The 27,144-nt window shown below is 37.3% G+C and overlaps 1 protein-coding gene across 2 annotated transcripts; it reads right to left on the bottom strand.

Moving 5' to 3' along the window:
* Positions 1–2,163: 2,163 nt before the first annotated feature.
* NKAIN (Sodium/potassium-transporting ATPase subunit beta-1-interacting protein) lies at positions 2,164–22,770 on the bottom strand. Of its 2 annotated transcripts, none has more exons than XM_068374907.1 (6): positions 22,639–22,770; positions 19,682–19,810; positions 18,716–18,865; positions 18,102–18,162; positions 7,218–7,266; positions 2,164–4,351 (listed from the first exon to the last, which is right to left on the bottom strand). In XM_068374907.1, the coding sequence occupies exons 1-6, from the start codon at positions 22,732–22,734 to the stop codon at positions 3,691–3,693; spliced, it is 1,146 nt and encodes a 381-aa protein (XP_068231008.1). In that variant the 5' UTR covers positions 22,735–22,770; the 3' UTR covers positions 2,164–3,690. The 2 variants fall into 2 exon arrangements, with proteins under 2 accessions (XP_068231008.1, XP_068231009.1); XM_068374908.1 differs by having other exon boundaries at positions 7,221–7,266.
* Between the last annotated feature and the right edge of the window lie 4,374 nt (positions 22,771–27,144).

Raw genomic sequence — 27,144 nt, 5'->3', positions numbered from 1 at the left:
GGCCCGCGAGAGAATGGTTCACCGAGGTACTGCAATGGCTAGTAGACGTTCCCAGGACTCTTCCTCTAAGAGTGGACCTTCTACGTCAGCCGCACGTAAAGAAGGTACACCCAAGCCTCCACGCTCTTCGTCTGACTGCCTTCAGACTATCGAAAGACTCTCAAGAGCTAGAGGCTTTTCGAAGGAGGCAGCCAGAGCGATTGCCAGAGCAAGGAGGACATCCACTCTCAAGGTCTACCAGTCAAAATGGGAAGTCTTCCGAAGCTGGTGCAAGGCTAATTCAGTATCCTCAACCAGTACCTCTGTAACGCAGATAGCTGACTTCCTTTTACACCTAAGGAATGTAAGATCCCTATCAGCTCCTACGATCAAAGGTTACAGAAGCATGTTGGCAGCAGTCTTCCGCCACAGAGGCTTAGATCTTTCCACCAACAAAGATCTACAGGACCTCCTTAAGTGTTTTGAGACCTCAAAGGAGCGTCGGTTAGCCACACCTGGTTGGAACTTAGACGTGGTTTTAAGGTTCCTGATGTCAGCAAGGTTCGAACCGCTTCAATCAGCCTCTTTTAAAGATCTCACTTTGAAGACTCTTTTCCTCGTTTGCTTAGCAACAGCTAAAAGAGTCAGTGAGATACACGCCTTCAGCAGGAACATAGGATTTACATCTGAAACGGCTACATGTTCCTTACAGCTTGGTTTTTTGGCTAAAAACGAGCTCCCTTCTCGTCCTTGGCCCAAATCGTTCGAGATTCCAAGTCTGTCCAGCTTGGTTGGAAACGAACAAGAGAGAGTACTTTGCCCAGTAAGAGCTCTTAAGTACTATTTAAGACGTACAAAGCCTTTACGAGGACAATCAGAAGCTTTATGGTGTTCTATTAAGAAACCTGCTTTATCGATGTCGAAGAACGCAGTCTCTTATTACATCAGACTTCTGATTAGAGAAGCCCATTCTCATCTGAATGAGGAAGACCTTGCTTTGCTGAAGGTAAGGACACATGAAGTTAGAGCTGTCGCTACTTCAGTGGCCTTCAAACAGAACAGATCTCTGCAGAGTGTAATGGATGCAACCTATTGGAGAAGCAAGTCAGTGTTTGCATCATTTTACCTTAAAGATGTCCAGTCTCTTTACGAGAACTGCTACACCCTGGGACCATTCGTAGCAGCGAGTGCAGTAGTAGGTGAGGGCTCACCCACTACATTCCCATAATCCCATAACCTTTTTTAATCTTTCTCTTGAAATGCTTTTTATTGTTGTTTTTGGGTTGTACGGAAGGCTAAGAAGCCTTTCGCATCCTGGTTGATTTGGCGGGTGGTCAAATTCTTTCTTGAGAAGCGCCAAGATTAGAGGTTGTGATGAGGTCCTTTAGTATGGGTTGCAGCCCTTCATACTTCAGCACCTAGGAGTCGCTCAGCATCCTAAGAGGATCGCTAGGCTCCGTAAGGAAGACGTACTTAAAGAGGCAGAGTAATTGTTCAAGTCGACTTCCTTACCAGGTACTTATTTATTTTATGTTTGTTATTTTGAATAACTGCTAAAATGAAATACGGGATACTTAGCTTCTATTGTTAACATGTATGCTGGTCTCCACCCACCCCCCTGGGTGTGAATCAGCTACATGATCACCGGGTAAGATTAATATTGAAAAATTTTATTTTCCTTAGTAAAATAAATTTTTGAATATACTTACCCGGTGATCATGAATTAAAGGACCCTCCCTTCCTCCCCATAGAGACCCAGTGGACTGAGGAGAAAATTGGTTCTTGTTGACAAGAAGTATCTGAGTACCTACTCGACAGATGGCGCTGTTGTTGTACACCCCCACCTGTATAGCGATCGCTGGCGTATCCCGACCGTAGGTTTTTTCTGTCGGGCAACAGAGTTGCAGCTACATGATCACCGGGTAAGTATATTCAAAAATTTATTTTACTAAGGAAAATAACATATTTTTGAAGTTTTGTATTTTTCCTATATATACAAATTTGGTCCTTTCTAGTTTTACTTCCTACGTGGGTTCTTGTAGTGTCACCCACCAGTAACTATTAACACCTTGTCATAAAATTTAACATCCGAAAGGATACTCATATTAATGAACTCAGGTTGGTATAGTTAGGAAAAATACAAATTCTTTAAACCAGTGTAAACATGGTTAGAGAAATTCAAAGGAAAAAATAGAATTTAATGTATGTACATATAAATACAATTTCAATAATATACATGGACATGGGTTACAAGATATCATCAGTTGATTAAATCACTGACTAAACTTGTAAGCACTTCAAGCTGAGCACTTGACTGCAAGGGGTATATTCATACTGCAACATAGAATATGAAGGGACGGTAGTAAATGTGTTTTAAATTCCAAGCCATTCTATTCTTAAAGATATGTTGACTAAAACTTAATGATTTTATTTCCAAATTTTAAAGATGGCTACTGTGGCACAAGTTTCTAATTTTACCTTATGATTTTACTGGGATCAAAAATCATACTCAACCAGTTCAAAACAACATGAATTTTGATTAAAGTGATATGTACTTCTTGCACAACATTGATAATTAAAATCTCAATAACGTAAAGACAAATCGGTGAAACAGCACGTTATATCGTGATAAAACCAAAGCTTTTCCGGAAAAAAGTACTTGTGTACTGGGGTCATTTGCAAATTTGGAGAAAAGTCATTTTCTACTTTGAAATACTAAGGTAATTTCCAACTGCAACATATGTAAGGACAGAGTACAAAGTGTATTTTTAAAACACATTATTGAAACTTCTTAATGGAAATGGCAAGCGATATCTTAAGATATCTCGTCTTCTCGGTAAATGAACTAAAAAATCTGATTATAGTACATTCCAATAAATGAAACCCATCTATTTTCTTTGAAAAATCAAATTATTGTAGCTTTCTTAATAAAAGTATGATTGATAAATAAACATTGTTCATTTTATGAATATTCTAAAAAAAAATACAATGCTTACACCAACACCACTGTATCAACTACAGTTATACTAAGAATTCACCAGTGACATCCTTATGTCTGGAAATAAAATTACACGGTAATAAGCTAAACATCATGCCGTATATCATTGAGGCATCTTGGTATGCATTGAAATATACCTAAACTACACTGTATTTCCAAGTTATGCTTGTAAAGTATTCTGGGTAAAATCATTTTAGGTCTTCGATGTCTAATTTTCATAAGATAGTGATAATTACTACCACTTTTGAAGTCCTCTATAGCATTTATACTATGTTTACTTTAGATCATTACATCATTACCAAGTCTTTAGATCATTACATCATTACCAAGTCATTTTTAAAGCAACAATCACAACTTTTGTTGATAATGTAGATTGCAATTATCATTACCTTCATAAATAATAAAATATGAAATGCTGCACCAACAAATAATTCAAATTTCAAAAATATCTTTAAATGAGGCTACTTCCTTAAGTAAACAAAAGTAGTTTCTCACAGTCGAAGTGTTAACAGCCTACGAATACACCCCTAAAGTCATTTTGGCAGGAAATGGTATCAAAAACACTAACTTATGAACACATTTGGACAACAAAAGATTCACAGTATTATAATTTAAAGTAGGGTCGCCAGATAACTAGTAAAAGCAAATGGGTTGCATTCACTCTCCATTTTTATCACATATACACTAATTTACACTGGATTCTATGTCCCCCATCATATTACAGTTTCAGAATTAACACCAAACATGTAAGGTGGGGGTCTTTCCGACCTCATTGTGCCTGTGCTACTAAAAGCTAAACTATGAACTGATCCCATTGTGTTCATGGGCTCGGATGATTCCGTACCAACCGAACCATTTGCACGCGCCATTGGACGTCTGTTATTGTTACCAACAATTATGTTGGCTCCAAGTGAATTTACAGGAGGCCGACAATATGGATTTGGGTTAAGAGAAGGACGCTGGCCATGATAATTTGAATATGATGAATGAACTGAAGGAGGACGTTCCATTGGATCATGACCAGGTGCCGATCCATTCACTGAATACATTGAATTTGGGCGCGAGTGCACGTACATAGGATTAGAATGTCCTTGTCTCCCACCACTTTGTGTTCGTGCACCTGCAGAAGGGTGATAAGAGTCTGTACTAGTGGAAGACTCGTTAGCTTTGTCCATGAGTCGATTAACAGGATTGACGTACTGTTGTTGTCTCCTCGAGCGTTGAGACCCTCTCCCTTGAGTGCCAGTCCTGGTCTGAGAACGGCCAGAGGCCCGGTGGCGATTCTGTCGCTTAACACGTCTGGGAGTCATGGGTTGTTGGTAAGGACTTTCATCAATTCCAAAATCCGGCGATTCGCTTCCTTCACGCTGGGGACTGTAAAAGAAACTAAAAATTAGGACAAGGTTACATTAATTGGGATAAATAATTATAGTATAATTGAAATGGAATTTCTGCAACAAAAGTATTACAATAAAAAACTACACAAGGTAAACATGATAAATTTGAAAAGCACAGTGCTGTATAATTTGTATTTATGTTTGAACAAATTATTATTACATGGCAAGCTCTAATCATATTTGAATGAATTTGGGCTATATAGCCCAGCACTGTGCAGGGGCTTTAGAGCAGCATTACTGCCTTGACCACACTCAATGTGGATAAATGCAGTGTTGCCATTGTAGCTGCAAAGAATATCGGCAAGTGATTTATGTTTTCAAGCGACATTATTTCCTTCGGAGTTGACACAGCACATTCTGAATTTTGATAAATAATGTATTCATAATCTTATTGTTCAAGAATTAAATCGAAAAATGCTAACTTATATTTATTTCATTTATAATAATTTTGGTTTCATTATCAAAGCTTAATTACCCAAAGTAACTGTTTCAAGTGTGGTTTATTTGTAGTCGTCGTCAGCACGACCACAAAGCGATGCCAGATATCACCATTTGACCACGTTTTGAAGAAAAACCATCACTGCTTTAGAGACCCCTTGGAACCCAAAAGTGTTAAGAGTAAATCGACAAAAGTTAGACTATGGGGTAAAAGTTAAAAAGAGGTTCAACAACAAAAAGGAAAAAGGAAAAAACTACAGTAATGTAAAAGGATATAGGAACACTGCAAACTCTTAGGTAATGCCTACAGTACTCAGAGTTAGGTGCAATGGTGGCACTGGCCCACCTGGGGCAATCTTATTTTATAAAAGCATAACACTGCAAAGGGGTAAGTGAACAACGTGAATTTCGATGACAAAGAAAACTAAAATAATACATGTAATTTTGAATAAATAAGTTTCTTATTTAACTGATAAATTATAGAAGACTTGTGTCAACTGGTCAATCAAAAGAAATTGCAGCATTTGCACCAAACTTGACCTTGTAAGTTCCATTGATTGAATTGTTCTACAATTTTATTGCCCCTGAAATGAACATTCAAGAATACCACTAATCTTGAACCTTGAGAGAAAAGATAAAGTTTGGAATTAAATGCATAGCTAATACTACGCGGTGGATGGTAAAGTCTTGGGAAGAGCTGAATGCATATGATGTTTAACATTATGAAAAATCTTGTAAACCTCTACTAACTTCTTGAAAGGGTGAGGGTGCATCCACACAACTAGCAATACCCAGTAGGGAGATATTGCTGCTACAGCACTGACATCGTGAGCGACAACACCACGGGCATATCACCACTAGCAGGCACATAATTCCAGAAGTAAGATATTTACATTAAAATATCTATTTTTGTCTTGGCTAACATAAATGTTCTCTGCATAGTTGTTAATGGTTGTGTTATCTCTAAAAATAATATTGCAAAATATGTAAAGGTTCATTTTCGTCTTCTTTCTAGAGACTACAGTTCATGAAAAATGATTAAGAGGGTTCCCATGGCATTTCTAAAGTATAGCAATTGTCATTTTATGTTAAGTCTAATCTTGCTGCTCACCATGGCAATGTTAACTGCATTGGACTTGGAACAACCTAACTTCTAAGCCCCAAGTTTAACCGACTTCAAGTATCTGTGTGGTGACAAGTTTTCAACTTGGCCCCGGTGAATGAGTAAAGACTAAGGGACAACACTAGTACTGTTTCTTGCCAGATTCGTGCCTTTGGTTTTGGCACTTCATTTCTGACATAATCGTAGCTCACTCTAGCCACCCCTCATTGTCTGGTAACGATATTTGCCTATTGGGCACTGCCTAGTGGTGTGGACCCACCCTTAAAGTAGTTGAAGAAATCATGAATCCATACAGACAAGGTAGGGATTTAAGTGTGTCAGAGCACCAACCCTTTCCCACATTCTTTCCTGTTGGCTTTTGGAGAAAAAAAAAAAAAAAAAGAGGTGAAGGGAAATGAAAGTTCCATACAAAGATAAACTAATACCTAACGATAACAAGGTGCAGGATATATATACAGTACTGAACATTTTCTCCCTCACAATGTCACTTTTGAATAAACAGGTAGCAGCGATAATGCCCAAACCAGCTATCAAACAAACCTAAACAATTGATCAATCTATCATGATTAAATGTTTTAATTCTGTAATTCTATCTTGTTTCAACTATTGTTCTCCTGTATAGTTTTCAGCTGCTGACTCTAATTTTGATTTGTTGGATAGAAACTTTCAATCTGGTAAATTCTTTATTCCTAAACTGGATATTACTCTCTAGCACCATCATTCAGTTAGTTTTTTTTTTTTTTTTTTTTTTTCATAATTCTAACAATCCTTTGCATTCAGATCTTCCTAGACTGTACCATCATGTTTGTAGTTCAAGAATGCAATTAATTCCAAGTCATGCTTTCTCCATCATGAGGCTCAATACTACATAGTATTCTAAAAGTTTAATTCCAGTTGTGACGACCAAGTTGTAGAATGATCGTTATCTGGTGGAACTTCAAAAGTTCAAACTTGCATTTGTTACTGATATTAAAATACAATATACATCCTTTATTCAGTACATCTCATATAAAAGCTATTTATTTCCACATTTTCTTTTCTCACTGGGCTATTTTCCCTTATAGCATCCTGCTTTTCCAACTACAATTGTAGTTTACCTAGTAATGATAATCTAATCTTTTCGAGGTTACGCTATTCTGATAATTCTACTTCTTAAATAGAAAATGTTTCACAGACAATGATAAAATTAAAAATTATTACTTTAATTCATCGTAATTTTCTACTTGTACCTAAAGCTAGTGATTGGCTGCACTAATCTATAAAAATACATATAAAATACTAATACCTGTATTCCACAGAATAGATGGATGTCGGACGACTCTTAGCTTTGCCTGTGAATAATGAAAACTATTAGAATGTAAGCAAGAGGGATACCAGATATTACATAAATCACCACATTTATTGTATAAAGAAATTGACTGAAGTTGAAACTGGCATATAAAAGATATAGAAATGGAAAATATTGCAATACCTTTTACCATTCAGCATTCAGGGTTCCCCATCAAAACAGACATACGAGTATTGGTAACTGACGAAAGGATTTAACATTTGACATTTTCTAGTATAGTATATATATACATTAAACCAGTAATCTATATTGGCATCAACCTTTCAGCATTTCATATTATGCTTACAAATTTTCATACTTGTAGCAGTGCAAAATCAAGAGCATTTTTCCTTAACAACTCCAACACCCAAGAGAGATCACCCTGGCAGTCTTGTTGCTTGATATGTTGAAAACATTTTAAACTAAGGAATCTCATAAAATTTCAGTTCAGGAAATTTCACTGACCCGAGCTGACTTCTACTTATTGTAATTTTCCATTAATAACAACAATGTACAACATGGTTTTAAGTGCTGTAATAGAAACTGCTGATGATCTTGATATACTTGATCCTTTTTTATTAAAAGATGAAATTGCATAATTACTATCTATCTATCTATCTGCTAAGGCACTTCCCCCAATTTTGGGAGGTAGCCGACATCCAAAAACATTGATATTTTACATATAAGTAAGTAATCATTAGAAGACTTTGGGCCAAGTTCAACTTGTCATTTTTGTTAATTAGGAACACAATATAAAAAAGAAAAACCATTCAGCTTCAATATGACCACAAAATCAGTATTAAAACATGAAAACTCTCCACACAGACATTGATGAAAGATTTATGAACTCCTGAGTGTGATCATAGATAGATTTTGCAGAAAGCTAAGAACCCTCCAACTGATGAGGGACTACAGTTTTTTGTACAGAATTAATAGTAGGAGGATACTCGTTACAAAATGCATCAAATATACCCTCCTTGGTAGAAATAATAGGTAGTAAATTCAGTATTAACAAAAAGTTCCAACAATCTAATTTCTCGGTTTATCTTCCAAAATTATCTGTGGTGGATAAAGTGGGAGGGTGGACTATGGCACCCCTAGCAGTACCAGTCGAACTCGGTTGAGTCCCTTGTCAGGCTGGGAGGAACGTAGAGAGGAGAGGTCCCCTTTTCTGTTTCATTTGTTTGATGTCGGCGATCCCCCAAAATTGGGGGAAGTGCCTTGGTATATGTATGTATGTATCTTCCAAAATATCTACAACCAGTATGGGATGGCAAAAAAGGTGAATCTATTAATACTACCCAATTGATATTGCTTCGTTATTCACTGTTATAAGTTAGAGGTTAACAAGATATAATAACTTCAGCCAAAAAGGACATGCTTCCAGAAAAGCTTAGCATGTATCTTGTCTTCACCAGCTAACTTTCCATACAAAAATGTGAACTGTTCAGTTTTAAGGCTATCCATATTATTAGTAAAAGATTTTATTATCTGATGAAGGAAAGTAAACTCATGGAGAATCACTAGTGCTGTCCCAAGCTAACTGCCTTTAATCAACCAAATTCTGGTGGGAACTACAAATGATCCACCTGGATTAAAAATTTCAACAAGGTGACATAATCATCACCCCTTTAATAACCATCTTCAAGAATCATTCAAATTTCTCTTAATCTCTCTGAGATCCTTTACATGTTGGACACTGAGGTTTTCTTGGCCGTAGTCCTTGAGCTTTGACCCCAAACTCCATAGATCCATTCACCCAAGCTCTAAAAATTAGCAAATCTTCAACTATTGTGTTCTGCTCTTCAACAGAAAAAAAAAAAAAGACAAAGTAAAGGGTAACTATAAACCAAATGGCAGTGGAGGAAAGACCAATTCTCTGATACTGTGTAACCAAATTACCTTTCAAATATACAGTAATTCCACCATAGCTCTGTAATTTTATATTAAAATTATCTCATTCAATACAAAGCAGTACTGTATGTCCCTTGGGTTACTACCAGGCAAAACAGTTATCAATGCCTACTTCAAGGGTTGAGCATAATTCTAGAACCTTGACTCATTTTATTTCCACCTATTTTCCATTTATATAGAATTCACTAATATAGGACAGCCAATTACCATTTAAGTTGAGAATACAAAATACTGATGCTTAAAAATCTTTAGAAAATCCGAGAAGTAATCTATTGACATTACATATCTATAAATACTGAATATTGTAGTGTTCATTTCTTAGAATATAAAAATCAGTCATTTATAGTGCAGTACTGTATTCTCATAGCCATACACTTAGAACAGCCTAACTATTCATGAGTCCAGAACAGCTTAACTAAATTAAGAAATTAAACCCGAGTATAAATGAGTTATACCATAATCACGAATATAAAATATATACAGTACATGATTAATACTTTGCATAAATTCTTTAAAAACCCACAATGAAAAAGTGACACTTACTGAATACTGTATGAGAAATTTCTTATTTCATATGTATTTCAATGGAAAAATAAGCAATTACATAGAGCTCACCATAACCACTTAAAAATTACATTGAAAGTCATAACCATACAGCAGCAAAAACAGTTTATATTAAAGGTGTGTAATAAAAACCAAACACGCTGCAAGTTTAGCCTCTAAATACTCTAATAAGCTTAATGACAATCGGACAAAGACAATTTACAATTCACTGCACACAAAACCAGGAAAACCAAGCCAGAGATTACAGCAAAGGGACATGGAACAATTTCAAACCACACCATGATTAAAAGGGCAAACACAAAAATTACTTTGGAATATCATCACAAGTGTTAGTCCTCAGAATGGGTGGTGGTAAGACTACAACAGGGGAGTCAGCACTGCAAGTGACTGGCTGCTGACAACAACGGTGACTATTTTGGCAGTAGCAGCCATGCAAGACATGACTGCCATCAGGCAAATGGAAGCCCAGACACACAGGTATTCCGTATATGCAATAGTACCTGGCGTAAGTGGGCTGGACCGCAGTATTACCCGTCACGCCATGTTCAAAGCCACCTATAAATTCAACTGCAATACCACATAAAATAGCCATTTAAAAAAAAGAAATTAAAAGGTGCTGTACTTGAAGTGCATGTCAAGAGAACCTTTAAACTGGAAAGAATTTAAACATGTTTCAATCCAAGATCTAAACAAAATTAGGTTAAAAGACAAAAATATCCTTAAACAAGAATGTTACACTATCTAAGTTAATTACTAGGACAAAAGCCAAATGATTAAAACAATTTAAATAAAAGAAAGAACTGAAATATGATATTTTAATTATAAAATAAATTTTTGAATATACTTACCCGGTGAATATATAATAGCTGCAACTCTGCGGCTCAACAGAAAACACTCAAAAAACTCGCGAGCGATCGCTATGAAGGTTGCGGGTGTGCCCACCAGCGCCAACTGTCGGCCAGATACCACTCTTGTATGTAAACAAAACCTTCAATTCTTCTCGTCCCGCTGTGTCTCTATTGGGGAGGAAGGGAGGGTCATTTAATTTATATATTCACCGGGTAAGTATATTCAAAAATTTATTTTATAATTAAAATATCATTTTTAAATATTTAACTTAGCCGGTGAATATATAATAGCTGATTCACACCCAAGGAGGTGGGTAGAGACCAGAGTTAATTATGTTTACAGCGTATAAGCTAAGAGTTTTTTCATTTTGACAGTTATCAATATAACAAAACCAAAATAAATAGGTACCTGGTAAGGAAGTTGACTTAGACGATTACTCTGCCTTGTAAGTCTGTCTTCCTCACGGAGCCCAGCGATCCTCTTAGGATGCTGACAGACTCCCAGGAGCTGAAGTATCAAGGGCTGCAACCCATACAACAGGACCTCATCAAACCCCTAATCTGGGCGCTCTCAAGAAATGACTTTGACTACCCGCCAAATCAACCAGGATGCGAAAGGCTTCTTAGCCTTCCGAACAACCCATAAAACAATATTAAAAACATTTCAAGAGACAGATTAAAAGGATATTGGAATTAGGGAAGTGTAGTGGTAGAACCCTCACCCACTACTGCACTCGCTGCAACGAATGGACCCAGTGTGTAGCAGTCCTCGTAAAGAGTCTGGACATCTTTTAAGTAAAATGACGCGAACACTGACTTGTTTCTCCAAAAAGTCGCGTCCATAATACTTTGCAGAGATTTATTTTGCTTGAAGGCCACGGAGGTTGCTATATCTCTAACTTCGTGCGTCTTAACCTTAAGCAAACATCGGTCTTTCTCATTCAAGTGAGAATGAGCTTCTCGTATTAAAAAAATCTGATAAAATATGACAAAGAATTCTTTGACATAGGCAATGAAGGTTTCTTAACTGAGCACCATAATGCCTCAGATTTCCCTCGTAATGACTTAGTACGAGCTAAATCGAACTTAAGAGCTCTAACAGGACATAATACTCTTTCCAGTTCGTTGCCTACGATCTCTGATAAGCAAGGAATATCAAAAGATTTAGGCCAAGGACGAGAAGGCAGTTCATTTTTGGCCAGGAAACCAAGTTGAAGTGAACAAGTGGCTTTTTTCTGTAGAAAAGCCGATGTTCTTACTGAAGGCATGAAGTTCACTGACCCTTTTAGCCGAAGCCAAGCACACTAGGAAAAGTGTCTTGAGGGTGAGATCCTTCAGAGAGGCTGAATGTAATGGCTCAAACCTGTCTGACATGAGGAACCTTAGGACCACGTCTAAGTTCCATCCAGGAGTTGCCAAACGACGTTCCTTAGAGGTCTCGAAAGACTCAAGGAGATCTTGGAGATCTTTATTGTTGGAAAGATCTAAGCCTCTATGTCGAAAGACCGAAGCCAACATGCTCCTGTAGCCCTTAATCGTGGGAGCTGAAAGGGAGCGAACCTTTCTCAGATGTAAAAGAAAATCTGCGATTTGGGCTACAGAGGTACTGGACGAGGACACAGATGCTGACTTGCACCAGTCTCGAAAGACTTCCCACTTCGACTGGTATACTCTAATGGTAGAAGCTCTCCTAGCTCTTGCAATCGCACTGACTGCCTCCTTCGAAAAGCCTCTAGCTCTTGAGAGTCTTTCGATAGTCTGAAGGAAGTCAGACGAAGAGCGGGGAGGCTTTGATGGACATTCTTTACGTGGGGCTGACGTAACAGATCTACCCTTAGAGGAAGACTTCTTGGAAAGTCTACCAGCCATTGAAGTACCTCGGTGAACCACTCTCTCGCGGGCCAGAGTGTAGCAACCAACGTCAACCTTGTCCCTCCGTGAGAGGCGAACTTTTGCAGTACCTTGTTGACTATCTTGAATGGTGGGAATGCATATAAGTCCATAAAAGACCAATCCAGTAGAAACGCGTCTATGTAGATTGCTTCTGTATCTAGGACTGGAGAGCAAAAGATTGGTAACCTTTTGGTCAACGAGGAGGCAAAGAGGTCTATGGTGGGTTGACCCCAAGTAGCCCAAAGACTCTTGCCCACGTCCTTGTGGAGGGTCCATTCCGTGGGTATCACCTGACCCCTCCGACTGAGACAGTCTGCCAAGACGTTCAAGTCCCCCTGGATGAATCTCGTCAACAGGGAGATGCCTCGAATTCTTGACCATAAGAGAAGGTCCCTTGCGATCTCGAGCAGCGTGAAGGAGTGTGTGCCTCCTTGCTTGGAGATGTACGCCAAAGTTGTGGTGTTGTCTGAGTTGACCTCTACCACTTAGTTTCTAAGACGCTTTCTAATATCATCAAGGCCAAGTGGACTGCTAATAGCTCCTTGCCGTTGATGTGCATGCTCTTCTGACTTGAGGTCCACAGACCCGAGCATTCCCGACCGTCCAGGGACGCACCCCAACCCAAACCCGACGCGTCTGAGGACAACACGTGGTTTGGGTTCTTGACTGCTAGGGATAGTCCCTCTCTCAGACTGATATTGCTGTCCCACCATTTCAGGCATGCCTTTATTGGTTCGGAGACTGGGAATGATACCGTCTCTAATGTCTTGTCCTAGTTCCAGTGAGAGGCTAGATGGAACCGGAGAGGCAGAAGGGGTAGTCTCCCTAGTGAGACAAACTGCTCCAGGGATGAGAGAGTCCCTATGAGACTGTTCCAACTCCTGACTGAATAAACGTTTTCTTTTCAGCATTAGTTGGACTTCGAGCAGGGCTTGACTGCGAATCTCCATCCCCAAAAATAGAATAATCTGGGATGGGATCAGTTGGGACTTTTAGGTTGACCACAAGTCCCAACTCCCTGGCCAGACTCAACGTCCAATGTAGATCCTGCAGACAGCGAAGGCTGGACGATGCTCTGAGAAGCCAGTCGTCCAAGTACAGGGAGGCTCGGATCCCCGACAGATGGAGGGATTTTGCCACATTCCTCATGAGCCTCGTAAACACGAGAGGCGCAGGACTGAGGCCAAAGCACAGGGCTCGAAACTGGTACCCCACATTCCTGTAAACAAACCTCAGAAACGGTTGGGAATCCGGGTGTATAGGAATGTGGAAGTATGCCTCCTGAAGGTCGAGAGAGACCATCCAGTCGCCTTCCATAAATGCTATCAAGACAGCCTGGTAGACTTCATCGTGAAGTTTGTCTTGACAATGAATACATTGAGCGCACTTGCCTCTTACGTACTCCTGCAGTGAACATGGCTGCCAAATCATGGAGCCATCCTTGAGGGACTTGTTCCTGCAGAGAACGTGGCTGTCAGATCATTGGAGCCATCCCTGAAAGCCTTGTTTATGCATGACATAATTGTACAGCACAACTTCAAAGGCTCGAAAACAGCTGTGAAGTTGACCTGTAAAATCTTGGAGCGTCTCATGGCCAGGCGCCAGGGAGAGTCTATGAGGTTTGAGAAGTCTATCTAGGCAGAGGCAGGAACTCCCAAGCCGAGAACTTCTCTCGTGTCATATCAGACTCTCGCTCTATAAGTCAGTTTAAAAGAAGGGAAAGCAAAGGCTGTATCCCCCAAACTCCTCCTGGTGATAAACCAGTCGCCTAGCAAACGTAAAGCTCTCTAGGAGAGCGAGAGAGCACTAGCTTATAAAACAACGGCTTCGAAGTAGCTAGGCCTAGTGTAAGCTCTGACGTTTAGGCGAACGAGGAGCAGCAGTTACAAAAAGATCCGGACAAAGATCCTTAAAAATCAGCATGATTTATTTAAAGTCCATAGAGGGCTAAGCAGCTTTAGGCTCCTCCCCGTCTGACAGAGTCCTCAAGGGAATATCAGTAGGAGGGGGAACAGCAACTTCCTCATCTGAAGGAACCTTGTCCGATAATAACTGAGTCTCAAGCAAGGGAGAGACCTACCGTGGTGGCAATGCTTTACAAGCAGAGTCCACACGCACTGGTGCATTAGTAGCGGACCAGGACGCAACGTCATGTAACTGCTTGACAGTCTGTGAACTGTCAACAACAACAGGTGCGAGAGACCAGGACGCAACGTCATGTAACTGCTTGACAGTCTGTGAACTGTCAACAACAACAGGTGCGTGAGGATGCACAGCGTCCACTCGAGACTGCTTTGACCGCCTAGACTGAGCAGTCAAAACAACTCTAGAATGCGGAGGTTGACGCTCAGCGTCAAAACAAGTCAACTCCGATTGTTAGCGAACGTCCTGAACGTCAACAGGAGCATCAGCAAGTGGCCTAACGTCCAAATGTGGCTGAAAAATCCACACGAGACCGCATCGAGTGTGGTTCTAAACAACCTGACTGACGTGACTTAGCTACGCCAACGTCAACAGGACGCACAAAGGAACGTTAGGGTGGCTGAAAGCCAGGATCTCGATGAGATAAACGGCTAGGCTCAACGGACTTATCGGCAGAATAGTCTTCCACAAGGGTGGCAAGCTTATTCTGCATGTCTTGCCGTACAACCCATTTAGGATCAACGGGAATGGTTGCGGTAAGAGACGAGGGTAACGTCTGTGACCGCAAAACCTTGCCTACAAAAAGACTCTCGGAGTCTGTGTTACGCTTTTGTTAGGCGGCGAGCAGTCTTCCGATAACTGCATGGTTAAAACCAGGACGCTGGACCTGTCCTGAAAGGACTGACTTTCGCTTAAAGGGTCTCGAAACCTTGTTTCACGGTTTCTTATGCGAAAAGCCTTTGGATGACGAGGAGAAAATCGTCTCTCTCGCCTTATGGTAGGGGTGATCTTGGTAAGATACACCCGATACCATAGAGGGAACGTCTGTTCGCTGATCAAGGCCTCTCGAACCCATAAGTCGTACGACATTACTTCTCCCCTGGGCTTGGGAGCTTGCAAGAGGTCCCGAACTAGGCGAACGACAGGCACGAACAGACGAACCCTCGGTCGCAACACTGATAACACTTTGCGCAATATCACTTTATCACTACGATTTTCTGTTTTGCACTTATTTCACTGAAATCGAATCTTTCAACAATTCCCATCAGGTAAGAATAAAACTGATTTCTACCTGAAGCACGCAATTCTACCCTCATCAAAAGGTTGTAATTGCAAAATCAGTCGTATAATGCAAGCACATTAATACCAGCAAAAAACAGTAAACATATTTTAAGATAAAAAATTCAGTGGCTGGGGAAGAGACTAAACACTAGTTCATTCAAAACTACGTTTTCAATCTCTCACCGTACATTGCCTTGGGACGAGAATAAAAAACTAAAAACGTTTTATCCTTTCTCCCCGTACAGAGACTAGGGACGAGAGTAACTCTAGAACAACGTTACCCGCTTGGGACGAGATAAAGAACGGAACGTTTTCTCTCCTCTCTCTCCCTCCGTCTCTATCTCTCTCTCTCTTGATTTCACACCTAAGAGAAGAGCCCATTACGTTTCGTCAAAAAAACAGGTTATTTGACCAAAGGAAAAAACTGAAAGGTTTTTCAATTAAAAAGTTCCTTTAAAATAGAATTTAAAACATTTAAGCTTTGAAAGAATGAACAAAACGTCAGAATCGATTTACTCTTTCTGCAAAGTGAAACCGTGATACTCTCTCTCTCTATCGTAACGATAGAGCGCAAACTGCGAACCATAAATAAACTAAACGTTAGTTCATCTTTGAAACAGTACGAAGACTATTCAAAGAAAATCTTTCATAAAATATCTATTAAAAAATATTCATTTAATAAGTTTTAAATCATTAGCTCTTTAAAAGCTATTTACGATTGAAAGGGCTCAACGTTGTTTAACTTCGGTTTCCAAGTTAGGACCGCCTACTCTCAGGAAAGGTCGCATATAAACAAATCATTAAAATTTATTTTGATGTTTATTATAAATGGAAAGCTAATCGAAGAGGCCTAATAAAGGCGGTTGAGATATAAAATATATAGAGGAAAATCTATAATTAATTTATAACGTGATAAGATAATTGCTAAAAGCCTAAACACACTTCCGTCTAAGGGAAGGGTCGGCCATTTAAAAGTCAAAGAAAGTCCATACTCTCTTTGTAATCAAAAATTAAATCTATCCAAAAACGAGTTCAAGATTTAAGATGAAGATAAAACACCTGCACTGCGAAAGCTCAAACCAAAATGAAGTACTTCACCAAATATGTTGAGAAAACTCCAGGTTCTACAGCGAGTATTGATACGTCTTGTCGTCAACGTCGACAGAGAAGAATTGAAGATTTTGTTTACATACAAGAGTGGTATCTGGCCGACAGTTGGCGCTGTTGGGCACACCCGCAACCTTCATAGCGATCGCTCGCGAGTTTTTTGAGTGTGTTTTCTGTCGAGCCGCAGAGTTGCAGCTATTATATATTCACCGGCTAAGTTAAATATTTAAAAATGAGAATGATTAGCTAATAAACAGATGGTTATGTTCAGATTTATGGTTTCACTAACTCAACTAGCTGTAATACCATAGTAATAATCACTGACATGAGCATCCTTCAGATCAAATAATTCTCTAGGAGGCTAGATATTTGCATCTATACAGCCTAAAATTAGATACAAAAGCCTCCTTTGGAAATTTGAGCCAGAACCGTGTAATACTTGTTCAGTACTTTACCAAATCAGAGGGATGGAAGAAACTGAATTGGATATGCCAGTGCACATGCATAGAGTTGTTGTGAGGACCACTGAATCCCTATCCATGTTTCTCTCCCTCTCCAACCCACCAGCAAAGAATCAACACATTCAACACTTGCCCCATATGGATGTGAGGTGATGTAAACTTTACAACAAAGCAAAAATCTGAAAATAGCACATAATACGCTATTGTTCCAAGTGTTTGAGCTGTTGACCAGGTAAACACCAGACCCCTTAATAAAGTCAGCCACAGAGAGGAAGGAGAAATTATGGATGCCACTGCACTGCTTGCATTCATTTCCATCTACTTATTATCCAAACAGTGACAGCCATACTTAACCCTCCTCCCTATTGGGTCTGGAGTGATGTAGCAACTGTCTTATTTGCTAAGTGGATAAAGTATTACTCTGATGTTTCACAGAAACTCTATGTGGATATTTTTATTCTCCCTTCATATCATACATAAGTACCTATCATAATCAAACAAAAATATCATAACTACACAAATCAAAAAAGGCTTTGACCTTTAGCGATATCTTAAACAATTTTCTTTAATAAAAAAAAAAAATCTGTAAAATTCATTTATTTCTTATTCTAATTTCTCTCTATCAGTACTACCATTCATTCTAATTTTTCTCTATCAGTATTACCATTACATATGTTGACTGAACCAATCCCTAGATCGCAAAACAATATCACGACATTCCATAGCAAGTGTACATTAGGTTTTATTAATATTTTAAGATATACTGTATATAAAATCTACTACTGTGTATATAAGATGTAGAAACTATTTCTAAAATAATCAGTAACGAAAACAGAATAAATACTCACAGCTGTCATCCTCTTCAGAAAACACTCTTATGAGATATGCAGAGAAAATTAAGCCCACAGCCTGCAACAAAACCATTACCTTAGACAACAAAATATAACCTTTTTGTATATATATATATATATATATATATATATATATATATATAAAAACCTGTATATTGTACTATATATACAAAATATGAAAACGAGAGTTACCAACCTATATTTGAATATCTTTCCTACAAATTAATAAACATTTACTAGTTCAATTGCAGCTGACCTGAATCAGAGACCCTAATAAAAGTTACAATGAAAAGCTTCACATAGCAATTTAAAAGATAATCTTCAACTAACTTCAGCAAATTAAAATTAATGCTATAATTCAAGAGAACCACAAAACAATTTTGAAAGATAATGTTTTAAAATAAATCCTGTCATTAATTTCATCCTATTTCTTTATCTAACTGTAGCATTCTGCTTTTCAACCAAGGTTGTAGCTTGACTATTAATAATAATAATAATACAATACTAAAGGCAAACCCATAAACGTATAAAATAATAAAGCTGTCAGCTCAAAACTCTTCTAAATAAAAGTTGAATACATACACATTATATTGTACAAATCTCCTACTTACTGCAAAAGCACACTGGATACCAGCATGTATAGTTTCCACGTATATATAATCGACAAGGCAGTCATTTACCACCAAAGGACGGATAGGTCGAAGAGGGTCGATGTCTGTTAAATTAGTTGCATAGACTGCGCGACAACCAATACCATTCACCTGCAAAAGATAATTCTTGTACTTCACTAGGAACTATAAATGGGGATCATCTACATTGCACATCCTCAAGCAATATTTATGATGATAAAATAAAATCTGGAATATGTTAGGGCATCTTGTAAAGCCCATTTAGCAACTTTAGTTGAATGATATTGGAAACTAAACCAGATGGCTATATACTGTACAACTATTTGGATTTAAGATCTTGTGCTAGGGCCTGGCACGCCATCCAAGACCAAGGAGCATTATGAAGTAAAAGTCAAGAGGTTGAAAGCAAGATGGATGAGAGGACGCAGAGTATAATAGAAAGCTAAAGAGTGGATGCAGCTAGAGGCTGCAGGAATGCTGCAAAGACCCTTAAGTATTCACAACTGTAGGGTTGTAGCTGATATGAGTACAAAATGAATATATACAGAAGTAGTTATTGCTTATCTGAGAATTAGAAACACCTGTTTAGAGTTAACAAATAGTGACTTTATAGTTATCCATTACAAATTAAGATCCTTTCTCAGAGAATGCAGTACTGTACATAGACATGTGTCCTTATTCGTTGAACCCTTGTGACTAGCTCTTAGATAATCAATATTTCTAACCTCCAGTATGATTATGTTTATTTTTTTATATTTCAAATTCACAATAAGATAAAAAAAAATACTTCTATTCTTTTATGACAGAATTCAAAGCAAAAACAATGTACTTAATGCATTTTGGCAAAAACCTTAAGTATGTTTTTCACTAAAATACAAAAGCCTATAATTACTGTTATAGTAAAATTTACAATAACTCAAAAGCTAAAAGAATACTCTTAACACTTACCTCCCACCATGAGGCACTCCCAGTGCCAAAATTGAGCCAATCCCTACCATTGTCTAAGGCACCTACATTTAGGTAAAAACATATAACAAAAATATTCCATCCCAGCCACAGCAGCAACCAAGCAACATACTGTGAAAGAAAAAATTATCAAATGTAAGAAAAGTTTCCATAAACAATGGCATCGTACAATAATTAAATAAACTTTGATCCATTCCTTTCCTGAGTAAATTATACATTATTCAAAATATTGTACATTGGAATATAATGCATAACTGATGAGATGCTAATTGATGTAGATTATTCTATTAATTCCAAAAGATTTATTTTTGCAGCTGCAATGTTAAATCTCATCCTGCAGATCTGGCCAATATCTTAGTAACAGCACCAACAAGAACAAAATCAACCACCAATGACCTCTTCAAAATGCCAATATGGAAGCATAAACTAATATTCTAATTACATTACAGGAATGGAATACACTACGGATATTACAGAACAATAAAGTAGTTTAACCATACTCAATATAAATGTTAGGCACCAATATTCTTTTACTGAATTACATATTATATATAAAGATATAGGTATTAATTATAAGTTCCTACTATAGATATAAACAGTTGGGCACCAAATTAGAAACAAAGTTACAGACATAATCAAAATCCAAATTATTAATGTAGAGAAAGCATCATTCCAGAGCAATAAATGTCCTTATATTCAAAATATATTTCTCAACTCCAAACTCTTCATAGCTCACTACAAAACATGAACAGTATGAAAAATAACATAATTCCTATAACTCAAAATGAAAAACCATTTCGACAATGACTGACATACAATATATTTTATATTTAATTTCATGGTGAAGGTCTAATTTTGAAGCCATCTGAAAAGACTTTAATAATACAATTGTATACTATATATGAAGTTTATACAGTATATCCTACAGTTCAAATATTATATCAATGAACCGACCATTTGTCTACAATTAGATAAACATACTACCTCTGCATGATGTTCTACCTTTGTACCAAGTTTTACTTTAATCCCTAAACCATACAGGGGGATTTGATTATCAGATACACGAAACAGACACACTGATAGACGATCTTACTTCATGCATATCTTTGCAAAATACTTTCAAATAAAGTTTGACCAAAATACCTTCAAAGGTTTCATTTATTCATAAGGTAAGTATAACAGACAAACAAATGGATAATTTCCCTTCATGCACATCTATACAAGATAGCCAACTAGAAAGGTCTGACAGTAAGCAGGAAAAGAAACTCACCATGCCTACTTCCTATTCAATAAGAGCCTTTCATACAACAAAAGGGATACCAGAATAAAAAATTGAATCAAGAGATTCATCACTGGCACACAAAGCCATGTACTGAACAAAGAATGCAGTTTTACAGCCATTGAATTAGAACCCTTTATGATACTTATCCAAGTTAATAATGAAAAACACAATACTAACACAGACAGACAGACAAGACAATGAGCCATGAACACTAAGAAAAAAATCATGTTTCTGTATCAACAATAGTATTGTACTGTATAATGAGTTAAAAAAAAATAATAAACAGTGATGAAAGGGGACTTCAATAACATCCACTATGCAAAAAATATCAACAAATGTTTTATGGAGTACTGCTATGCTATTCAGTCAAGAAATACTAAGAACCATTGCTTAACTAGGGAAACACTTGACTTTATTCTTGATATCTTACTGTAGACTCTAGATCATAAAAATATCATCATGTCATTCTTTTAGGCTATAAAAGAAGATGGGATCTACCAAAAGCAATTAATGAAAAGACCCCTACATCTGTAATGCAGGTGATAGGGCTTCCCTGCAAAGGGGAGCAAGTAATCAAAGATTCCTTAAAAGATTAAATGTAAGTCACCCCACCTAAACCATACCAGCTCTTCCCTGAACAGATTGGGTAACCATGAACCATACATAATTCCTATAAAACAAGAACCTGTTTACTGCATGGTTGTGAGCACCTGTGTACAGTACAAAACCAACGTTTTCCAAATCAAGTTTGCATCTTTTAAAACTTTAAAGAAATATCCTCACCCGAAATAATGATATACTGTATTACACAGTACAGTACAATATACTGTATCACAATTATAAGTGAAAACAAGCATACATTTTTGCTGATACTAAAGAGAGCCACTTTTATACCAATAGAAACAATAAAAAATTAACAAAGTGTCCACATTCTATCTAGTTCTAGTATTAATAAAAATTGTTTATACTTTCCCAACTACACAGTGCTGTCAGTGTACAAGTGTACTTTAGCTCTATGTTGCATTTCTGTCTGTCTGTTTTTTGTGAATTTCATATAGTCAATTCATCTGACTATTAAATTATTCCACCTTCTTCCTCTTGCTTCAGGCCAACCACATTCAGAGCCTTGTAACTGCACTTCAAAATTTGGCTGAACTTATCATCATTTCTAGTTCATTAGGGGAATAAATGTAATGGAACTATTGAAAAATGCAAAAGACAAAATCTATGAACTCTTTCACTGTCTTACACTTATAACAAATATAATTGTGTGAATCCCTTATTCTTAAGGACTTAAATTTGAATCATGAATACAATTATTTTCCAAAGATAACTTATAAATACAATTGCGTGAATCCCTTGTTCTTAAACTGGTAAATTTGAATCATGAATATAATTATTTTCCAAAGATAACTTATAAATAGAATTTTTTGAATCCCTTATCCTTAAGGACTGTCAACTTTCAATCATGAATACAATAATTTTCCAAAGATAACTTATACTTATCATGAATATAATTGTGTGAATCCTTAATCTTGAAGACTTAACTTTGAATCATTAATACCATTATTTTCCAAAGATTTGCAATAAAAAAAAAACTTATGAACAGCACATACAGTGGAATTGTATTATGATAATAAAACAAACATATACTTACAATTATTATATATTTGGTTCTGTATTGAAATGCACCAAAGAAACCAAATATGACAAATATGAAGTTGAAGAAATTTGCAATAATGGGCAGCCACATGTATCCCAAAAAGTCAAAGACTTGTCTCTCTGCTGTCGATACCTGAAAAAAAAAGCACTTGGTTAAGAAAAGTCTTGAATTTTGAAAGTTTGAATAATATCTAAAGTCTACTGCGGATAATGATAACATTTCCAAGAAAGGATAACCTCATGTGAAAAAACATGGATATGTCAATTTAGCTTTGCGGGTGTCAGGGTGTTCCAATTTGCAGGTTATTATTATTATTATTAATTGCTAAGCTACAACCCTAGTTGGAAAGCCCCAATGCTAGCCCAGGGGCTTTATATATAAAAAATATGCAAGCAAATACCTACAAAATGGCTAAACATTGCTAGAATCTTGTTAGGATATCTGACAATTATTTAATGAAAATATTACAGATAAGCAAAATAATATAAAACAATGCAAAATACACCAAGCTTATTCTGTTTCAATGAAGATCGTCACCATTAACTGTTTTTACAGAATATTTACCCCAAGAGGATTATTTCACCAAACATTTAACTGGACTCCAAAAGGCAGTAATGTTGGAAAACCCAGGCCTACATGGCTGAGGACTATGAAGCGTGAAGTGGGAGATGAAGGATAGAGAAGTATTGAATTAAAAGCTCAGGATAGAGACGACTGGCGAAATATAACCAAGGCCTTTTGCCTCAATAGGCGTAGGAGATGATGACGATGAAATATAGACAAAGAATTATTATTGACATTACTAACCAAAATACAACCCTAATTGGGAAAGCAGGGAGAGCAGATCAGACCAGAAATGAAATCGGGAATTAGAGTCTTTATAATCCAGATTATTCACAGAAACTGCGTTCATTAACCTTGAAAGGTATTACACAACACTCAGAACTAATCTGGGTTACTTATAACCATTCTGGTTTACAATTCATGTAATTTAATCTTGGTATATATCTTATGACAACCTGTCTTTTTATGGATAAAAACGAATGAGTAAAAATAAGGATTTACACACACACACACACACACACATATATATATATATATATATATATATATATATATATATATATATATATATATATATATATATATATATATAAATTGTGTGTGTAAAAATCATGAAAACTGAGGATTTACACACACACACACACACACACATATATATATATATATATATATATATATATATATATATATATATATATATATATATATATATAATTGTGTGTGTGTGTAAAAATCATGAAAACTGACTTTGTATAAATATGTATTCTCAAAATATGTATTCTTATTGTTGAGTCAATTGATGTCACTAATAGACGAAGGTCTTTTAATTTTTTCCTTCTGGGAGGTATAATACATATACTCACACTATATATATATATATATATATATATATATATATATATATATATATATATATGTGTGTGTGTGTGTGTGTGTGTGTGTGTAATACATGTGTGTGTGTATGTGTGTAATACATTACTAAAACTTACAACGATGTTTTTTTTTTTTGTCTTGAGAGATTTAATAAAAAAAAAGGACTATAGCCATCCGATTATTCTATAGATTCCAAAACTTTTAAAACTTATACGCTGCTAGAGGAAGATTCCTGTCGAATTTCTTAGTGCAGTGCCTAATATTTTGTTAAATGAAAAATAAAACTCAAAATAATTTCCATATAGCGAATCAGGATGGGCCTCAATTTTCATTAACATTGTGAATTGGTGTCAATCTTAATTGTCATTGCCAAATATCATTAAAAAAAATTTACCCAAAAGAATATTCTGTATCATACCTAAATAAATATATAAATGCGTATAATCTAGCGTTATTAATTACTTTTCACCAATTAGCTTACAAACGAATATGACCTAACAGCCATTCATAAAAGCAAAAATTCACCTAGCATGTTTTCTCTTTCTGGGTCATCGTTAAAAAAAAATAAACCTAATATCTATCTTACATATGGGTTGTCAACGCAAGAGCCCGCGCCCCCTTATTTCAAGGCTGAGGTCAATCTAAAACGAAAGAACGAACATATCTTACGATTGATAGATCAGCACAGCGAAAACAATTGACTGAAGCTGAAGGTCAGTCTAAAGTGACGCGCGACCGAGCGTACGTATGTGTGTGTGTGTGTGTGTGTGTGTGTGTGTGTGTGTGTGTTTTGTACGTGTGGCTAGCGTACAGGGTGAGGGTTAAAACTACTTCATAACTGTAATGGTATCCGGGAAGTGGGGTCGAGTGAACACCCCCAGTCCCCCCACACCTGAAACACACACACAATCTCTCTCTCCTCGTCTTTCCCTACCCTTTTTCATGGTTCTCAATCTAACCCCCCCCCCCCCAAACCACCATTTCCCTTGGCGAGGGTATTATGAGCCGGTACAAATGGTAAACCACGCTTGTCCTCCTCACTTGGGTGTCCACGTTGTGGCCGGGGGAAAAATAGGGTGCTACCTGTGTTAGAACGGTTGTGATGCAGGCGTTGTCATGGTAACTATTGTTGTGAGAGATGATCATGTTTTTTTAATGGGGAGGGAAGCAATAAATCAATGTAAGGTGGGTGTTTACATACATTTTTTATTTATTAATTTCATTACCTCACCAGGATATTTTTCCATGTTAGAGTCTCTCGGCTTATAGAGTCCTACTTTTCCAATTAGGGTTCTAGCTTAGCTAGTAGTAGTAGTAGTAATAATAATAATAATATGTCTGGCCCATTTTCGAAAATGCAAAAGCGACCTTTAGCAGGGTATTAAGTTTCTTAACTGTCAATAACAGAAGTCATTTTATTTAATTTTATTTTCAAATCTGATCTATTCAGAACTCTCTCTCTCTCTCTCTCTCTCTCTCTCTCTCTCTCTCTCCTCTCCTCTCTCTCTCTCTCTCTCTCTCTCTCTCTCTGTACAATGGCCAAGTGTTCAATTTTCACTTTCATCCTCTTCCGTTGAGATGGTAATACTTTCGTATCAGGTCGTACAGTAACAAAGTGGTTCCCACGATGGACTAGATCGATGACGAAAGGAACTGGATTATTAAGTATATCCAGTCTCTCTCTCTCTCTCTCTCTCTCTCTCTCTCTCCTCTCTCTCTCTCTCTCCTCTCTCTCTCTCTCTCTCTCAAGGTTATTATAACAAAGTATTATGATACCAATTACATACAACTTTGATAAATAGCATTCAGACAAACGTGTTACACAACATTAGCTAATACTTCATCTATCCACATAAACGGGTGTTATCAGCCAGTATATTCAGAAAAGGACTTAATTCTTTAAAAATCTCCACTTTCAAGATCTGTCAGCTGTCCTCGAAGTTTTTCGTCACTATCACCCACAATACAATGTGATAGTGAACCAACTATAAAAGGTTTAAAGGCCACGCATGAATGGGAGAGGCAAGGGACAGTGACATTGCCCTACCGAGCAGGGACATTACCCCTAAAGACTGACCATATATTCATATGATCAGCGCCCAAGCCACCTCTCCACCAAAGCTAGGACCTAGGAGGGTCAGGCAATGGCTGCTGATGACTCAGCAGATAGCCCAAAACCCCAATCATTGGCTCACAAAGGATGGTGAGGTTGCAGCGACCAAAGGGAACCAACGAGTTTGAGCGGGACTCAAACCCCAGTGTGGCGTTCACCAGTCAGGGACGTTACCCACAACCCTATCTTCCGTTATTTCCTCATAACCCATATCACTACAACAATAAGGGCCATGAACTTATACATATTATGTAGGGCATATACACGAGTCAGGGCATATACACGAGTCAAGATATGGGTTATAACGATGTAGCCATATCCATACAAGATTGTGCCAAATCACATAATGCTCTCTCGAGACTGGATGATTCATCTAGTAGGTCCAGGGGTCAATTCAACAAACCAACTAGCAAAAGGAGAAAAAGAGTGACATCATACTTACCTTGGGGCTAGGGAGGGATTGTGATTATTATTATTACAAGCCTAGCTTTAAACATAATTGGAAAAGCAAGATGCTATGTATAATCATTACAAGCCTAGCTAAAACCCTAGGTTGGAAAAGCAAGATGCTTATAAGCCCAAGGGCTCCAACAAAAGTAAAGTATGAGGCTGTGGAGATGAATTATTTACGTACACAGAATAAAACATAATTGAAAATATGAAAACCGTAGAAATGCAAATAAAAATGATGACATGAGGGTTGTGTGTTGAAAGGGAGGACCTACATAGGTTGGTGAACACAGAGTACACAACTCGGAAGGGCTGAGATGAGCAGTTAAATAATGAAATATATACATCAAAACCCATTTAATTTTATAATTAGAAATTAACCTTCATTGGCTTAAAAAAATGGCCTAACAAATATCTAATACTGAAATTAAATTAAAAAAAATTCTTCAATGAAAAAAATTGCACGTGCTCTCTACACCCACGCACTCCCCTACAATATT

Source organism: Palaemon carinicauda, chromosome 6 (assembly GCF_036898095.1).
Source record: "Palaemon carinicauda isolate YSFRI2023 chromosome 6, ASM3689809v2, whole genome shotgun sequence".
Lineage (NCBI taxonomy): Eukaryota > Metazoa > Arthropoda > Malacostraca > Decapoda > Palaemonidae > Palaemon > Palaemon carinicauda.
The sequence above is the reverse complement of the archived record's forward strand: the minus strand, read 5'-3'. Positions and strand labels throughout refer to the sequence as shown.

What these genes read in the sequence shown, in the direction of transcription:
- NKAIN (XM_068374907.1), bottom strand. Translation starts at nt 22,734, where the DNA reads ATGTGGCTGCCCATTATTGCAAATTTCTTCAACTTCATATTTGTCATA. An exon ending in GAACCAAATATATAATAATT is followed by an intron (nt 19,811 to 22,638) that starts GTAAGTATATGT and finishes TTTCTTTCACAG; the next exon opens with TATGTTGCTTGGTTGCTGCT. An exon ending in TATTCTGTGGAATACAGGTA is followed by an intron (nt 4,352 to 7,217) that starts TTAGTATTTTAT and finishes TTTCTTTTACAG; the next exon opens with TCCCCAGCGTGAAGGAAGCG.